This window comes from Chamaea fasciata, unplaced genomic scaffold, assembly GCF_029207755.1.
Source record: "Chamaea fasciata isolate MVZ Bird 193981 ecotype frontalis unplaced genomic scaffold, bChaFas1.0.hap1 SCAF_1, whole genome shotgun sequence".
Taxonomy (NCBI): Eukaryota; Metazoa; Chordata; class Aves; order Passeriformes; family Sylviidae; genus Chamaea; species Chamaea fasciata.
The window spans coordinates 83,797,843-83,814,837 of record NW_027094086.1 but is presented as its reverse complement, the minus strand read 5'-3'; the positions used below and the strand labels follow the sequence as shown (position 1 = coordinate 83,814,837).

Below are 16,995 nucleotides of genomic sequence, written 5' to 3'. Positions count from 1 at the left end.
AATGTTTTAATAACTTCTTAAGCATACAACAGTTGCTTTCTTCTCCTCCCCAAAACATTGCACACATTTTAGTTTCTCACTGTAATTTCACAAGACAACAAAAATGTTCTACTAGATGAACATTTAGATACCATTGCAGTACAACCTGTTGCATTTGTTACTATTGTTTCTCCATTTAAAAAAAATACAGGTGCACACTGGAAAGGAATTTAAGAGAACACCTTAACTATCAATGAAACATGGTTTGTGATACTTTGCATCAAAATCTCAAAATTGATTAGAAATAGTGTTATTTATCCTTTCCACACTTCAGTTTCTTTCTAATTTTTGTATAAAAAAGTAGGTAAGAGCATGAAACCAGCTCCTGTCAAAATTTAGAGAGCAAGTTGCAATAGTTAAGTTGTCCTTGTTTTCAGACCCTGACCTCTCAAGAAGATATTGCAAAAGTGAAATTCACAAAACAGATCTCCTTTTTGCTCTTATTTAAAATAAAATTGAAAAGTCAAACCACATTGCTATTCACAGATCTTTCCAATAAAAAGTTACAACTACTGATGAATTGGCTAGTTATGTTTATTCACCATATTTATACAGATTTTCATTTGATGTTTATGACCTCAAATTTTTTTTAATTTTTTTTAGTCCTAAAATATAAGGCTTATTACAAGAGATATGGATCCACAGTACATTTTTAAACTGCTGTTGAGATATGTGAACTTTGTTATTATTTATGCTGGTTAAGGTTTTCTGGGTTTTTTTGGTTTGGTTTGGGTTTTTTTTTAACAGTATAAAACACCAAGGAAGTTAACAGATCACATGGTTCTCAGATGTTCAGCCCTGTACATTCCCATAAAACACATGCACAAGGTTCTTCAGGTTGATAAAGTAATACAGCCATGGTATATTCTTGAAATTTATCTTCACAACCACATCAGTTGAAGAGTACATTCTGAAGAGACTTTAGACCCAGTTGAAGTTGTCACTAGTAGGTAATGCTAGGCAGGAAAGAGCTGCCAGAGCCTGTGTTCCTCTTCCTACACCAAAGACATTGCAGTCCTGCCACAACCCCCAGGCCCAGAGAGCAGTTTCAGAGCTTCCCAGGGGAAGGTGGGCTGCCAGCTGGGCTGATCCAAGAAACAGGGACACCAGCCCACTATTACAATAAATTTAATGCTCTCAAGGACAGTGCTTATTTTTGTCCACAATCAAGTCTTTGAAGTTTCTGGTCCAAATGACCTTTCTAGAGGAGAGCAGGGAATGAAGCTATGTTTCTTCCTGACCCATGAAAAAGAGGGTCCACACTTTGAAGAGTGAATGGCTAAAAAGAAAGGCTTACTAGAGCTGAGGTTTATTTGATGCACAGATTCACAAACACAGATCAATTGTCAGAACCTTTGGGCTTTAGTAACATTATCCTGTCTAAAGACCTCCTTACCAAGCAACAGCTGGAGTGCTTGCTCTAGTATACAGCTTGTCATCCCTTCCAGGGCTCCCTACTTTTTTCATACAAAGAGGTTCCCTGCCTATGAAGAGCACCATGCAACATGCAATCAATTCCTCACAGGAAAAACAGACATGGCAAAGATAAAATTAGGGTTTGCTAACATCAACCACTATTGCTTCTTCACTTCCTCCAGTACTGCCTGGAAACCCATTGTTTTAAAACAGTTTCCATGGAGCAGCCTTTCCTGAGATTCCAAGTCCAATTCCTTCTCCTCCCATTCATATGGCTACATTCTTCAGTTAAAGGAAAATGAGATAAGAAGTGGGGAAAAATTTAACTTCTCTTTTCTTCCTTCCATCCCTTTCCTTAAATGTTTTTATGCATATTTATTTTGTTCTACATTGTCTTCTCAAATCACTTTTTGTAACCACAAGATGGTCCTCACAATGCACAGGTTCCTGTTTGATTTCATTTTCTTCATCCTACCTTGTGAGCCAAGAACGCAAGTCATGGGAAACAGTTTGTACATTGTTCTTGACAGAAAAACGGGTTTCAGCATTCTTCATAAAGATATTTTATTCAATTCTACCCCTCTCTTAATCAGATATTTAATGAGCAGTGTACAGTAAGCAGCAACTAATCAGAGCAATACCATGTCAGAAATTAAGCAAGTTTTAAATAAAAATTACAAGCAAAGACCAAAGGAAATCTAGAAGTTGCATTATATATTAAATTTGATAAAAATAGGTTCTGTTTAACCGAAGTGTGAAGCAGACTTCAAAGACGTGATTTTTTACACCATGGGGATACTTGTCATTAACAATACCTTAAACTGGACTGTTTAGGACAGCTTGCACAACTCTACAAAATAGACATATGGAGAATTGTGTGCTTGTCACAGGGCTCAATTCTTCTGCTGAACTGGAGCCATCCAACATTTGAGCTGTTTCTCATTAAGAGACCAATTAACTTCCTTTAAGTTACAATGAGATATCTTTTTGCCATGTGTACACTAAAGGTAATAATTTCAACTTTCCAGATTATCATTGGTAACAGAGAATACAGTAAATTGCCAGCAAACGTCCGAGAGCAATGCCTTTCCTTCAGGTAAACAGGTACTCCCTTCCTTGGGTGCAGGAATTCAGAGGGCCCAAAGATCCATTATTCTTGTCATCAGTAAGAACTGATCATGTTTCATTCATGCTCTAATACATGCTTTTTCCAAACCTTCATCTCCATGAGACACCATGGAGCTCATGAAGAAGCACAAGTGGAGTACTTAAGATAACTACCTCTAAAAACCCCCATACTATTTCTGGACTGTGGCAGCATTCTATGCAACAAAGTGCTTTCCTGGGTCCCTCTCATATTTTCCACTTTTTAAAACACACACACAAGAGTATCCATATTTCATGCCACATCATCTTCAGAGAAAAATGGTCATTATTCCTTCTGAGGTGGAGCAGTTAGCTAACACTAGCAGAAGAAAATTCGGTTCCCTTCCTGCTCCCAGGGATTTTTCTCCACCAAACACACAGCCCAGACTAAATACAACGTATACCACCTTAAGTATAAAAATCAAAGTCTTACTTCCTTCAATGTGAGCCTGTGGGTTCTTATAGAGGTGTTCAATCCGGCCTGTATTAAAGGAACTGGACCGACGAACAATGCCATGCACCTGGGGATTGAACAAAGAAAAACAGAAAAGTGGTAAACATCAAGAGGAAAGTGTTCATTGCCATCACTCAAACTTCTCATGTACGTGGGCCTAACCCTTTAATCAGGTAATCAGAGGTCATCTCTGTCCCTAAAGATGGACAGTTATCCAATTCACAAACATGATACCGGGAGATAAGGTCATGTGCTGTCATATTTACTTTAGCACCGTTGAGTGGTTTCCCCTTCTCCCTTGTTGACATCACTGGCAGCCCAAACATCCCACACAGTACAGAAAACACTGAATTGCCCCAGAGCACCCTCTCCTAGTGGGTGAGGCTTGACAACATGACTGGAGTTGGAGAGGCAATGTGTGAATATCAAGAAAACCATTGGTCTTGGTTGCAGAGAAGTCTTTCTGGAGCAGAGACAGGCATAGGATAAGCAGCAGCAGGAGATGGGGCTATGGAAAGAACAGAGTGGGGAGAGAGGAGAGAAGGGGAGAAAGAAGGGAGACAAAGGGAAAGGAGCAGGAGTTACAATACTGAAATGTATTTTAAAAATGAGTTGTCATTCACTTTCTGGGTTGCTGAAAGAACAGCCAGAACAGTCAGTGCTGTTTTGCAGACCTCATGAGTCACTGTTCTCCAGTGGGTTACAAGAGGCACAGAGAAGCCTAAGGCTGAAGCCCAGGTTGGGAATTACCTTTAACCTGCCACAATAAATAAGCTTGTGAAAAAAAGCTACACTGGTTTTGACTAACATTAAAGAAAAGACTGTTTGTGCCTAATACCTTAGGAGAAATTTTTCAAACAATGACCCTGTTTCCCCCTGTCCTGTAAGACAGCCCCATGTTAGCTTTGGTTGCCAGCTACAGAAGTTGTGCTTGCACAAATGTAATCAAGCTTAAGCATCTGACTGTCCTCCACCTCTCCCTGGCTTTTATTTCTGAAAGTGATCCCTTGTACTTTGATGCATCCTAGACTTGGTTTGTTGAGGCCATCCCTTCTCCCACCTGATGCTAACTTGCAAGAATATAGAAGCTGGAACAAGCAGCATTTAGGTTTAGTTTGGGGATTTTTGTTTTACACATAACACAAGCTATGGTTATTGACAAAGAAAACATTTTTCATTTCATCTTAAGTCCAAAATTTAACCAAGTAAAAAGGTGCACACAACTGCAGATTGAGACCAGTTCGCTGATTTAAGAATGGCATTTTGGTGGCAAGATTTAAAAGAATTCAATAACTTCATCTTTACAACTTACAGGTCAAATTTATGAAGCCAATTTCCTTGCAGAAAATCTCTTGTATGACCTGTCACATTGCTCACAACATACCGTGTTCTACAATTAAAACTAAACTTTCCACAACTGAATAAAACATTTGCACTTTCAAGATCAAAGAGGCACTGAGAAATGTGCCCCCCAAAAGAAAGTTCCATCAAATAATGGATTTATGAAGACACATTATAAAAAAAAAATTGTCATTAAAAGCCCTACCAAAAATAATTTTTTTATAGATTGTGTGGATAATTTATAGGGACATCAAGCTTACAGAGAAACACTTTCAAAAAAAGACACTTTCATAATGATATCACTTTCACAGTAAGCTCAGTTTCACAAATAATGCTGAAAATATTTTGAGTACTCAAACTATTACTTTGCCGAGTAAGATATCATACTTTGCAGTTCTAATGTAACTAATTATTCTGAAGGAAGCAAACTAAAAGGTTTGCTCAACAAAGGAGGTTTAGATTAAATATTAGGAAAAATTTTATTCATGGAGAGTGTTGTCAAAACTGGAAAAGGCAGCCCAGAGAAGTGGTTGAGACACCAACCCTGTAAGTATTTAAGAGACAAGTAGATCTGGCATTTAGGGAGACAGTTCAGTGGTAGACTTAGCAATGTTGGGTTAACTATTGGACTGGATGATCTTGGAGGTCATTTCCAAGACCTAAATTATTCTGTGGTTCTTCTAGCGAAATTAAATATTTTGGCTTAAAGTTCTGATGAGAGACTTCTTGAGCACTCAATTATCTATCTCTGAATTAAGTCATACTGAAATTCATGTTCATCTGAACAGTTGACCAATAAGTCAAATCCTGCCAGCTCAAAAGCTTGATAAAAGATTGGGCTTGCAAGAGCTTTGTGTCTGCTCACAACTGTGATACAAACTTCTGACCAACGAGATGTGCTAAATGCAACTGTCCCAGGACATCAAAAGATTCAGTAAGCAGACAAATCCAAAGAGCCTGTTACATCCAGTGATAACAAAAAAACATGTGAACCCTGCTTTTTTTTTTGCTTTTCTTTTTCTCCCACTCCTTTTTCTGGTATGCACATACAAGAGCAAAAAAACCTGCCAAATGCTTAATCCATTACAGCAATATTACCGTAAGAAAACTGATGAAAGGTACCTTTGTCTGCATGAGACAAGTGAAATGCAAACTCTGTGACAGGCCAAAATGTGTGCAAACTGGTTAATCTAGTTAAGAATGTATCAGTGGATTTTTTTCAACAGAGCCAGATCTTCAAACCCATTAAAATTAAAAGAAAAAAAAAGTCAAATGAGGCATCTCAATTAGGGAAGCAATCAGTTATCATATGCACACTTGTATTCAGTAATTTAGGAACAGAGGTTTCTAAATGGAAACACAGGAAAGAATTTCAAGAAATTGATGGAGAGCGGAAGAACAGAAAGAAAAAATTCAACCCAATTATAGCAACATTTGTATTGTTGAAAGGGTAATATTTCATTTGCTGTTGTCAGTTCCCAACTTCATTGTGAACTCTCCCAACTATGGGAGAATATGTGCTTTTGCCTTCAAAGTAGCAAAAGCAACCACAATGATATATCTTGTCCCCAGATGGAAAGAAATAGCAAAAAATAATCTATTTACAACACTGAAAAACCAACTTCAATAAGCAAATTAATCAATAAAGCAAAAGAAAGGATGGAATGAGCAAGGCAATATTAACCTGGTACAAAAGTTTGGTAACCACAGACTGGTTGAGAAGGGACTTCTCACTAAGCTATGAAGAAGTATTACAACAGAAGTAATAAAATACAATACTAAAACAAACACTAACCCCTCCAAAAATACTCCATTGTGGTGAGATTAATTTGACCACCCCTATTTCCTATCATTATCATACACTTTAGAAGCATTTTGTATGATCAAGATGGCAAATATTCTTACATTTATGCCCCTATCAGTTCAAACCCCTCAAATCATGCCATAACAACAGCAACAACCTGATTGTTGCTTTGATGGACCATAAGAAATGTGATTTTTCCCTGGCAAAAATCACACAGCAAGAAGGAATCAGACTCCCTTTATTTCAAGGAAAAAGTAGGCAAAAATAACGGGTAAAACAATAATTAATTAATGCAAGAGAAAAGACAAAGTAACTGTACCAAAGTATAGCTAGTTTGGGGTTTGTTGTTTGGCTTTTGTTTTAGGGTTTGGTTTTTACTTTTTGAACAGAGAAAGCAAAAATGCAAGGTTTTCACTGCCAAAATAAAAGGGCCTTTACTGCAGAGAGAGAGAGGTGGGGAGAGAGAACAAACAAGAGATTCTTACTCCTTTATGCAGTACATTGTATCATAAATTATTCCCTAATTCCTTACAGTTTTGGCTTACGCAGGTCACTGCTTATCTGAGCTGGCGGGAAACATGCAAAGCAGCTATACCCCGAGGAGAAGAGGGAATCCACCAGTGGACATTAGATGATAAATAGTACAATAACCTGGCATGATTACAGGCCATGCTGCACATTCCTCTCCGGAGTTTTGATTTGTTATCTAGGTCTGGAGTGGAAAACATACACAGAGAAGGACAGAAGCAGAGGAAGCGGGCTGGAACTGCAGCATCCAAATGACTCCGTCAGCCTGCAGCCAGCCACCGAGTCACTCACCTCATAGCCTTTTTCCAACAGGAACTCAGCCAAGTACGATCCATCCTGGGAAGAGCAAGATATAGGAAAATGTTAGAAACACATTGAACAGCCCTGGGAGATTTGGACTGCTTAAGATCTCAAAAGAGGGAAGAAAAAAAACTTATAGTGAGTAGATTGGGTAAAACAAAGCCTATACTTTGATTTCTCCAGCTTCATACACTGATCTAAAAATACTACAGACTCTCTTTAGTTAATTTTAGACTACGAAGCAGTATATTTTAAGATGACTTGCTTACAAATGCTGGTTGAGAACTCCCATCTCTGGAATCTCTTCCCAAGTTCCATTATAAAGTGCCTGGGGACTATCTTTCCAAAATATCCTAAACATGGTCATTGAATTTGAACTATTTTGGAGATAGAGAAGGAAAAACATGTTTAAAAAAAAAAAAAAAAAAAAAAAGTAGTACAAGCTTGGCATTCTCTGCAAACCAACATGCCTCTGCAGCACCTTGTCACACTGGTGGTCTCCCTTGCCCAGGAGCTCCTTCTACAAGGCTTCTGAAGGCAGCAATAATTCTGCCTGGCCCGACCTACTGAGTTTTCAAAAACATCCCTAGCATACCTTATATTTAAACTACACAATAAAAGCTGTTTTCAAATTTTAAATATATGTCATTGAAGGTTGAGAATTTGGGTCATTTAATTTCAGGGACTTTTCTTTTTTTCTTCTTCTTCTTTGAAATCCTTGTCAAACTTAAATTGTTAAGCTCCCCAAAATAAAATATTTCAAAATATGTGCTAGCACATGTTAAAGTCATGTCACCTTTACAAATGTGTACACACCATCACAAACCTAGCAAAGTTTACCTTTCCAAAAGAGTTCTCCCTAACCCATTCAATGATTACCCATGCCCAAAATCTGAAGCTTTCGCTGACTTCTTGAATTGCTTGTTCCTTTAATACGTGAATGTATTCCACCAGACCCAAATGGCTTGCTACAAAAAGACCATAAAAACAATGAGATACCACCTATGCTTACAGGTTTAAATTCTGTTGTGTGGATCTGCTCTATCACAATCATGGCCAGAGACATTTAAGGGAAGAACTAAACAGACATCACTCTCTGATCATCCCTTAAAAGCATGTTGCTCCAGAGAAAAACCTTTTTACCTCTTTTTTTTTTTTTTTTTTTTTTTTTTCCTCAGAGAGCCTAAGAAGAATAACACACTAAAGTAAGGAATTTTAGATGCCCTAGGAGGCCCTACAGGAGCAGGACTGCCAAGGGAAATTGCTTTGCTGCATTGATGGCAAAATCCTGGGTACGTGTATGCAAAATTTACAGTGCACAAGGGGCACATTGCCCAATGCTTAAAAGTGCAGCATTAGAAAAGGAATTATTTCATGGTATAAATCCTTCATAAAGTCTCACACAGTCTAGAAGAAAGTTTCAGCTTCCATCTTTCTCCCACTACGTGTCCATGTGTGTGCATAGATCCTCACAGGTCCATAGCCCCATAATAGCAGTCTATGACACCAGTTAATCTGGAAAATAACAAACCACACGTGCCATGGCTTCACTGGAAGAATATGCACAACAAATGATAAGAACAAGTCTTTACTGAAGGGAGAAATCCAAAGAATATTCAATGGAAAATCTGCAGAAACATGGGTGCAAAGTGGGAGATGACAGCTACCTTTAATGTTTTTGTCATCTTTTTTTATTAGCAATTCCTCCAGGATTTAGTAGAGAGGGGAAAACTTCGTAGTTCTCCTTAGTTGCTCAGTCCAGTACAGCATAAAATTATAAATAAAATTAAAAAAGGGATTGAAAGTGAGGGACCCAGAGAGTGCAAAGGAGATGAAAAAAGAAAGGCTGTGATTACTTCGGAAGTTGATGGGAAACAGACTTAACTAGGATTGAACCCTGTCAATAAGGTCTTGTTCTTCTCACCCAGGCCATTGCTCAAAGTTTCCAGTCACCCTGGAACATTTTGAACCAGCAATGGCACTTGCTTCCTCTGCGCTTCCTTTCCAGGTCTAACAAGTGATAGGGCAGGGCTTTACAATGAGTGGGAAACAGGCAGCAAGTGTGAAAGCTCCTGCTTTCTGGCTCTGGCACAGCACTGCTGATTTAGTGTCTGGTAATCGCACAGAGTGCAGCTCCACGCTGTCCTGCGCTGCGATACCGTATCGCACACGGCCCCAGGGTTCACATCTCCCTTCCTTTTCTTTTCAGTGCAGCAGCCTGTCAGTGGGAATGGCAATCACAACAGCCATCAAAGCCTCAAAGAGTTTGCAGCTGGTATGGACAGCACAGTTTCCATCTTCTCCTAATGAGGTCAGGGAGTAAATAATAACAAGTAAGCTTTGCAAGGTGATTTAAACCTTTAGCCATAGGTGACTGCATTACACACAAACTCTATTAACAAAGCTATTGTTTTCCATTTATACTACAAAGCCTTCAAGATATATGAATCCCTGAAGTAGAAAAGGGATATTAAAGGAACTAGGTGTTAAATTATCATATAATATAGGTGCTATTATACTTCATTTGAGAGCTTAGTTTTGCTAATATAAAGTACCCAGTTAATGCTATTCAGTTTAAAACAAATCAACAAACTATCAGAAGACATAAGTAGGTCTCTATCTGTGAAAAAATAAGTCTTGAAAGAAAATTGCCTACAAGCTGCCTTTAAATAGGATTACAATGAGGCCTGGCTCCATACAGATATGTCAGACCAGCTTGAACAATCAAAATGGTTTAACAAGACTGACTAAATAAACCACCTCATTGAAAACAGTTCCTCATCAGCACACTCTGGCACCTCAGATTTGAATCTCTGTGTTCTCTTCAGCCAAATACTAGTTTGAAAGCTCATACAAAGAATGATACTTCAGCTGGCTTCCAAGACACAGCAGCAGGTTTCCAATTGCAGCTGCCTTACAACATGTCTGTAAAACTCCCAGACAAAAGAAAACAGCCACATAAACTAGCATGAGACAACTTTAGGATGCAATATTTTATATTTAATACAGTAGTTAATGTCAAGAACTTCAATAAGCTTTGACACACTATCAAAGAAAAGCACTTCCATCGTGGTGAAGAAATTGAGACAAACGAGTTAGAATGTGCTTTGCCAAAATCATCTAAAATAAAAACAGTATCAAGTTTGACTTGATCCATGAGCAAATAGCAGGATAATTTATACAGAAAACTGAAAACAAGTGTAATCAATAGCCTGCTTAGCAATCTAATCTCCTTTATTTTGCACTGTTTTACACAGGCAAGTTCCATTTGCAAAGAACTCATTTGGAATTTGACACATCCAGGGAAGGCTGTAAAAGCACCCTTGACATGCAAGCCAACTTCATCCTCTTTCTTTGATTTGGCCAGTTCCAATGCCCTTATACAGAGCTCTTGGATTAAAGAATTAGACAACACCCTGTTGTGAGCATTCTTATTCCAGAGGACTCCCTCTTCCCTACAGCTCCTCTCTGCTAACAAAGAGGAGTGGAAGTACTAGATGGATGAAGAAACAAGGGAAAAAGATCAAGAGGAAGAGGAAGTAAAGAGTTCTTTTATTACTACTCCTAGAATTCCAGGAGAAGTATACGGAGTGCTTTTTCAGAAGGAGGGAGAAAGAATTAAAGACCATAACATAAAGGATGCAAGTGTATTATGACCACATCACTGAGGAGAAAGGGCTCTCAGTTGCAGGGGAGTAATACAAACACTTGAAAAGAAACACCCCACAGTATATCAAGTATTGAGAATTCATTACACCATTGAAAAAAAACATGTAATGGTTTTCCACATACTACACAAGAGATCAAAAATGATCTTATAAAATTCAAAACTGATTGAGGCTAGTGCCATGCCCTTAGGAATAACTACAAAGGTGAGTTCGTGAAAGTTCAAACTAAAGGGGGGGTATGTCAATTATCAAGGTCATTCTTAGCAATTCTCAATTCCTTTCGAGCTACATACTATACTCATGCTCTGCTGAAGTTAAATTTTGGTAGGTTCAATTAATCGGTTTGGAGAAAAGCGCATTGAAAAAAGAGGCACGCTTTCATCCATAGGACAGGGGTTTTATTTCCTACAAGAATTTTTCTGCAACATCAGCAACAGTGCACAGTCACCATTTCCATCTAGCCTTGTTGGAATGAATAATCCATCTCCCCATTAAAATCTACAGAACCAGTGCCACCAGGGGCCTTGCACAATAAATTGTTGGTTCATCAACTTTTAAACTTTTACACAGCTAGAAACTAATGCTATTTCAGAGACTTACTGAACTGGAGTATGGTGACAGATCCTTTGGTACAGGAGATACTCACCACTCTGGAGCAAAATACAACTGATTTTAATAGCAGTCTGTAACAACTATTCATTTGTTCATAGCATTCCAGAGCAGTCTTCCTTAAAAATGAAAAATCCATGAGAGTTATAAAATAAAAAGTTATTTTTGTTGAAAAATGCATACTTCTAATAATTTCCAGTGATTTACAGAGGAAATCAGTAACTTTTTGCAGATACTATAAAAAGAACAGTGCTACAGTGTCTCAACTCTTCAAGGTGATAATCAAGGTAAAGCATTAAAGCATTCATAAAAAATCGCCCATGCTGAAAACAGGAAGAACTATGAACTCTGAAGTATTTAGCTGATTTATTAAAGCTGCCACCCTCCAAAATACAGTAGTTATTTTGCTATTTTGATTTGTGTTCTGGCCAAGTAAGAATATAAAGACAAGTGTCCTTTTGTTCCTGCTGTCAAAAGAAAGTCAAAAGACAGTAAATGTAAAAAAAAATAATTTTTATTTTAAAAGATTGTCCACTTAATCAAAGGTTTTTGTAATTCATTAACTGGAGTGCAACCAAATAAAATTAAGGAGGAAAAGTTAGCAACAAGGAAAGCATTCTACTTATACTACTCTGTTCTTTTCCAATTAAGATTTGTTTAAAGGCAAAAGAAAAGCAAAGTTGCTTTGGAAAAATGAATCACTGTGTTATTTCCTAGTCTGAGCTCCATCTGACCTCACACACTATTCCACTGGCAAACTATTAAGTCGTATTAAGAGCTGCAACTGCAGTTACAGAAAAGAGCTACATGTTCTTCCTCTCTCCCTCCCTCCAGTTATCTTTACCTTAAACAACATTATTCACATCATCAATATTTATAGCTATTATACTGTGAACCTCAACAAAGATCCCTCATTTAGAGAGCAAATCTTGCACCACTCTAAGGCTGACATGAACACAATAAACCTCTGCAATTCAAGTTCACTCCTTACCAACCAGTTTAGCTTAACTTAGGCCAACAACAGTAAGCTCTGCCAGCTAAATGGTGCTGATATAATTTTTTAAAGTGTCGATATTAAAATACATAAAACCTTTGGTCTAAACCCATATGATATTCTACAATAATCAAACAGCCTGTATCTACCACACAAATCTCCCCCAACATCTCAGCTTGAGAAAAACAAATAACACCAACAAACTGAGTATATAATGGTTTTTTCCTGATTGCAGGAACCTATGGCACATAGTGCATAATGTCCAAGCACACCACAAGTTTCCCAGTGATGACAGTCAGGCACTCAATAGCTTTACAGAAAAAAAAATCTAAAAATCATGCCCCTAAACATTCAGGCATCAAGGTACTCTAAATAACTGCTAGCTCTCAGACATAACCAAAGAACTATTACTAAAAAGAAGAATAGTCTCAGTAGAGAGCATTCTAAAGCTTAAAAAATATATGAGCCATAAAGCATTAGCTTTTTCTTCAAATATGAATGCCTAGTATTGCATACTAATATATTAGTACACTAATATAAACCAAACCAGTTAGGAACTCTGGATTTGAGAGAAACCTACCTATACTTTTCCATCTCACTAGTGAAAGCATAGGGATTAGACAAATGTGTCTATAAACATGAAAATGCAAATCATATGGGCAACACTCCAGACGAAAATTAAAACTTCTAGTGTATGTAATGGGAAACCCACAACAGTTTTAAGAGTCAGAAGATTATAGTTTTGCCCATCCCTATTTTCTCCTGTTTTCAGAAAGGTACTGGTATCATATAGTCTTTCAACTTTCCAAAATAGCAAGAGCAGCTCCAATGAGCAGCAGCAATGAGATTTTTGCACCTGCCTTATCCTCGAGTACCCAGACTAAGACACGAGCCCCATTAAGTGACCCACACTGACTTGGGGGAAACCACTCAATATGCAACAAATGCAAACTAACCCCAAACACTACCCAGTGGAAACCCAAACATACAAAACCTAGTGCAGAGGGCAAAGGAACTGGGAAAACCATGACTAAGATGCAGGCTATGCCCCCAAAAGAGTAACTTTGACACCAAAATTTCAAAATTCAGAATTGCCACAGTAAAAATCCATAAAGCCTTGAAATTTTGGGTTCAGAAGGAATTCTGTCTCTTTTGTGGTCAAAGGAAATGAGTAATTCTATGAAGTGACAAGGAAAAATATGAAAGCTTGGCATGCCACCTTTAACATCCCACAGTGGAAAACCAGTAACAGCAGCAGTAACATGGCTATCACTGTAATTTGGGGAGGCACCTGAACTTATGACCATAGCTCAACACATCCCACCAGAAATAATGGACTTATCCCACTCCTAGACAGAGCCATTTTCTTTTCATTATTTCTTTTTATCCTTTCTGCAGCAGCCTGATGTAGCTGCTGAAGTTAAACATTTTCCCCATTGTAGCACCAGCCTCTCAGATTGATGGCTCAAGCAGGCTTTCCTCTACTCCTGCTCACCCCGAGTTTGTTACTTGAAGTTTAGCCCAAGATGTTTCCTAACAGAGTGCAAGGTCAGTTATTTGAGACAAAACAAAATAAACACCTCACTTGCTATCTTGTTTGCATGAGATCAAAGCCTAATAAAAGAGAGGTATATGAGCATAGACCAGGAAAAAGCCTAAAAACCTTTTTAACTCATTCTTCTGTACTCAGCTTTACAGATAGAGATCATCATTTTGTCTGAAAATGTGGTTTATTTACAGATAAACACCAAACCAAAAATCATGTTCCAGTTGGAGGAGAGAAGCAGCCCACAGTAACCCAGCTCTTAGTTTCTTAAAAGTTTGCATAGTGAGAAATTTGAAAATCAAGTCATGAAAGCTTGTTTGTTATAACTTTAACAGTCCTCAGTCTTGCAATATTTGCTTGAGTGGAAGAAAAGTGCTAATACTACAGTGATACGATCTGCAAATCATGGGAGCAAATACTCTGTTTCTGGACATTTCAAGTTTTAGGAGTAAGCTTGCCTTACAAGCTCTCTTTGGTATTGCCTCTCCCAGTCTGCATGGTCTGAGCCCAGTTTTTACTGTTCTGGTATCTTCTGAATCATCAATAATTTTTTTCAGGAACTCTGCTTATTTATGCAATTTCCACCTTTTTATTTCAAGATTCCCAAACTTCCCAATTTTCAACAGATGCCATTAAAAGATGAACCCTAATGCTTTTCAGAGTTGTGGATTCAGAGTGGCCAAGAGACCAGACAGCCTAATTGTGGTCATCAACACCCTGAGATCCAGGCAGCTCAGATTTTTCCTTACACCAGCAAGGGATAAAATAAGAATCAAAAGAACCCAAACAGCTATCACAGCAATAAACTTCCTAATAGTTCTGATAGAAAGAATAGAAAGGGAAAAATCTGATTGAAATTTCAAAACAAACAAGAAAAGCCCTACAGAAATGCCAAAGCTAGATATTAATTTACCGTGTTTACTGCTATTTGTAACACCTTTTGTTCAGGACAAATGGAAGAAACAGTAACAGGAGAAATTTAGCAGGAATGCTCTTAAGAGTTGATCCCCAGAGTTTACTATACACACATGCACTTCTTCCCACTTCTTTCTGCACAAATGTTATGCATTTTGAGTCCTCCCAACATAAATCCACACTTGAGTTTATTAAAAAAAAAAACCACACACGCACCAAAAAAAAAAAAAAAAAAAAAAAAAAAAAAAAAAACCACAAAAAATCCACCAAACAAAAAACCTCCCACCAAACCAAAATGGTAAGAATCTTAAGATGACAAGTTCTTCTTATGCTTTCCAAAACACTGTTCTACCAAAAAAATAAATGTAGAAAAACAATTTAGGGAAGTCAAAGACACATGGTCTGCAAAGATTGGAATACAATTTTTTTCCAAAGGTAACACTTGCCAGAATTCCATGTTTTGCAAAATCTTATTATGCCAAGAAGCAGTTTCAAATCTGTTGGATATTTTTCAGCAAGAGTAAATATGCTTCTAAGGTTTTGTTGGGTTTTGGGCTTTTTACAGTTTAGGATTTACTTGGTTTCTGGGGCTCTGTTTAACACACAATATATGTTCCACTACAACTGGAAATAAACAGTAAGTCTGTAGTAAAACATTATTGAATGAACCAAAGCATTTATTCAGACAGTGCCTACCTTCCTCTCTAAGCAAAGACAACTCTTAGTGAAGATGCTTAACTATGTAATAACTGCACTCATGTTCAAAACACTGAAATATAAATCGTCTGAAATTAGACATTAGGCCAAATACTTTTGTTCCACGTGGCTGCTCTTGCTAATCAAGGGCTCTGATGCCACATGGACTGAGCTTCCTGATGGCAAGAAGCCAAGCAGGATAAGGATTATCTGGGCGATAGCAAAAGGATGCAGTGTTTTTTCAGAAGAGGTTGCAGAAGGTCTTCCTTATATTTACAGATACCATACAATGCCTTGTGTACCCAGCTTCACAGTTTTCCCTTGTCAGCTTCAAAAGGGGAAAAAAAACCCCACCCAGCTTCATTAATTGCCAAGGTTCTTGTCTAAGGGAACTAAAAAAGGGAAAGTGAGCAACCGCATTTGCTTATCCTATCTGTCAGGAGTAGGATTTGGAATAGACAACTACCACAAAACCACCAGCGAAATACCAATTCCTTCAATTCATACAGTACTAAAAATCACCTGCAGACTGAGTCAGCAAAAACCCTTTGTATCATCTTCAAGTACAGTAATCAAAAGAACTCTTTCAGCAAGGTAGTTTTCCAGAACAGCTTCCTAATTAAGGTAAGAACAGAGCAAGATCAAGGTAAAGCAACTCTTTAAATAGTTTAAATACTTCCACATTTTAAACAATAGTTTAAATATTTCCACTTTAGTCTTGTTCCAATGAATTATGCAGTCTTGCACAGATCTCTGAAAACAGAAAAACTATTTAAAACTTGTATGAAGAGGCTTTTAAGAATCATCAAAACAGGTTATTTCAAATACCTTGATGCAAACAAGTTTCTTTCATTTACTATTGCACAAAACCAGAATCTAGTTAAATTCTTCTGTCTTTGTAGGCTGTGGAGAGATGGAGCACATGGGACACATTTTAATGATTTTTTGTCTGTATTCACAGTGATTTCCTCTAATCTCAAGGTTTCTTTGCAGTTCATTTAAATGGCTTTGCACCCTAGGAAATACAGGAAATTCTACGGAAACCTCCCTGTCTCGCTGACTTTGTAAACTGCTCTGTTACATTTACTCCTACCAAAAGCCAAACACCACACGATCAGTATTACTTCTTTGAAATTCATGAATTCTTTAATTGCCAAGGGACATAAGGATATGCTTTAACTGAATAAGTACACCAGGTTTTGCAAAAAGGCCAAGCTGAAGAAAATTATAATAAAAAAAGTAGATACTAAGTCACTACCCCTTAAAAATGGCAACATCCTACCTTTTTTTAAGAAATACTTAAAATTGCCATAGCAGGCACAGTAAGAGGACTCTTGATTTTGCTAGAAAATGGAATGTAAACATAACATCAAAGTGTAAGGGGGCCTCATTTTCAGGAACACAGGGACCCGAAACAGCCCATTTCTTTGAACAATACACTAGAAGAAGATGATCAGATGTGTATATATAATCAATTTTCCTACATTAAGTACACAGGTCCTCCTTTTAATGCTGTTAAGAACTGCAGATTAACACCCC

At 37.7% G+C, this 16,995-nt stretch overlaps 1 protein-coding gene across 6 annotated transcripts in view; it reads right to left on the bottom strand.

The window, feature by feature from the left end:
- Positions 1–16,995, bottom strand: part of GMDS (GDP-mannose 4,6-dehydratase) — a 418,193-nt gene that overhangs the window by 350,143 nt on the left and 51,055 nt on the right. For all 6 annotated transcript variants that reach the window (XM_066187101.1, XM_066187065.1, XM_066187072.1 and 3 more), the window contains exons 2-3: positions 7,020–7,064; positions 3,035–3,122 (exon numbers count right to left, since the gene is read on the bottom strand). In XM_066187101.1, coding sequence (XP_066043198.1) covers positions 3,035–3,122; positions 7,020–7,064 — 133 coding nt within the window. The remainder of the gene's footprint in view (positions 1–3,034; positions 3,123–7,019; positions 7,065–16,995) is intronic.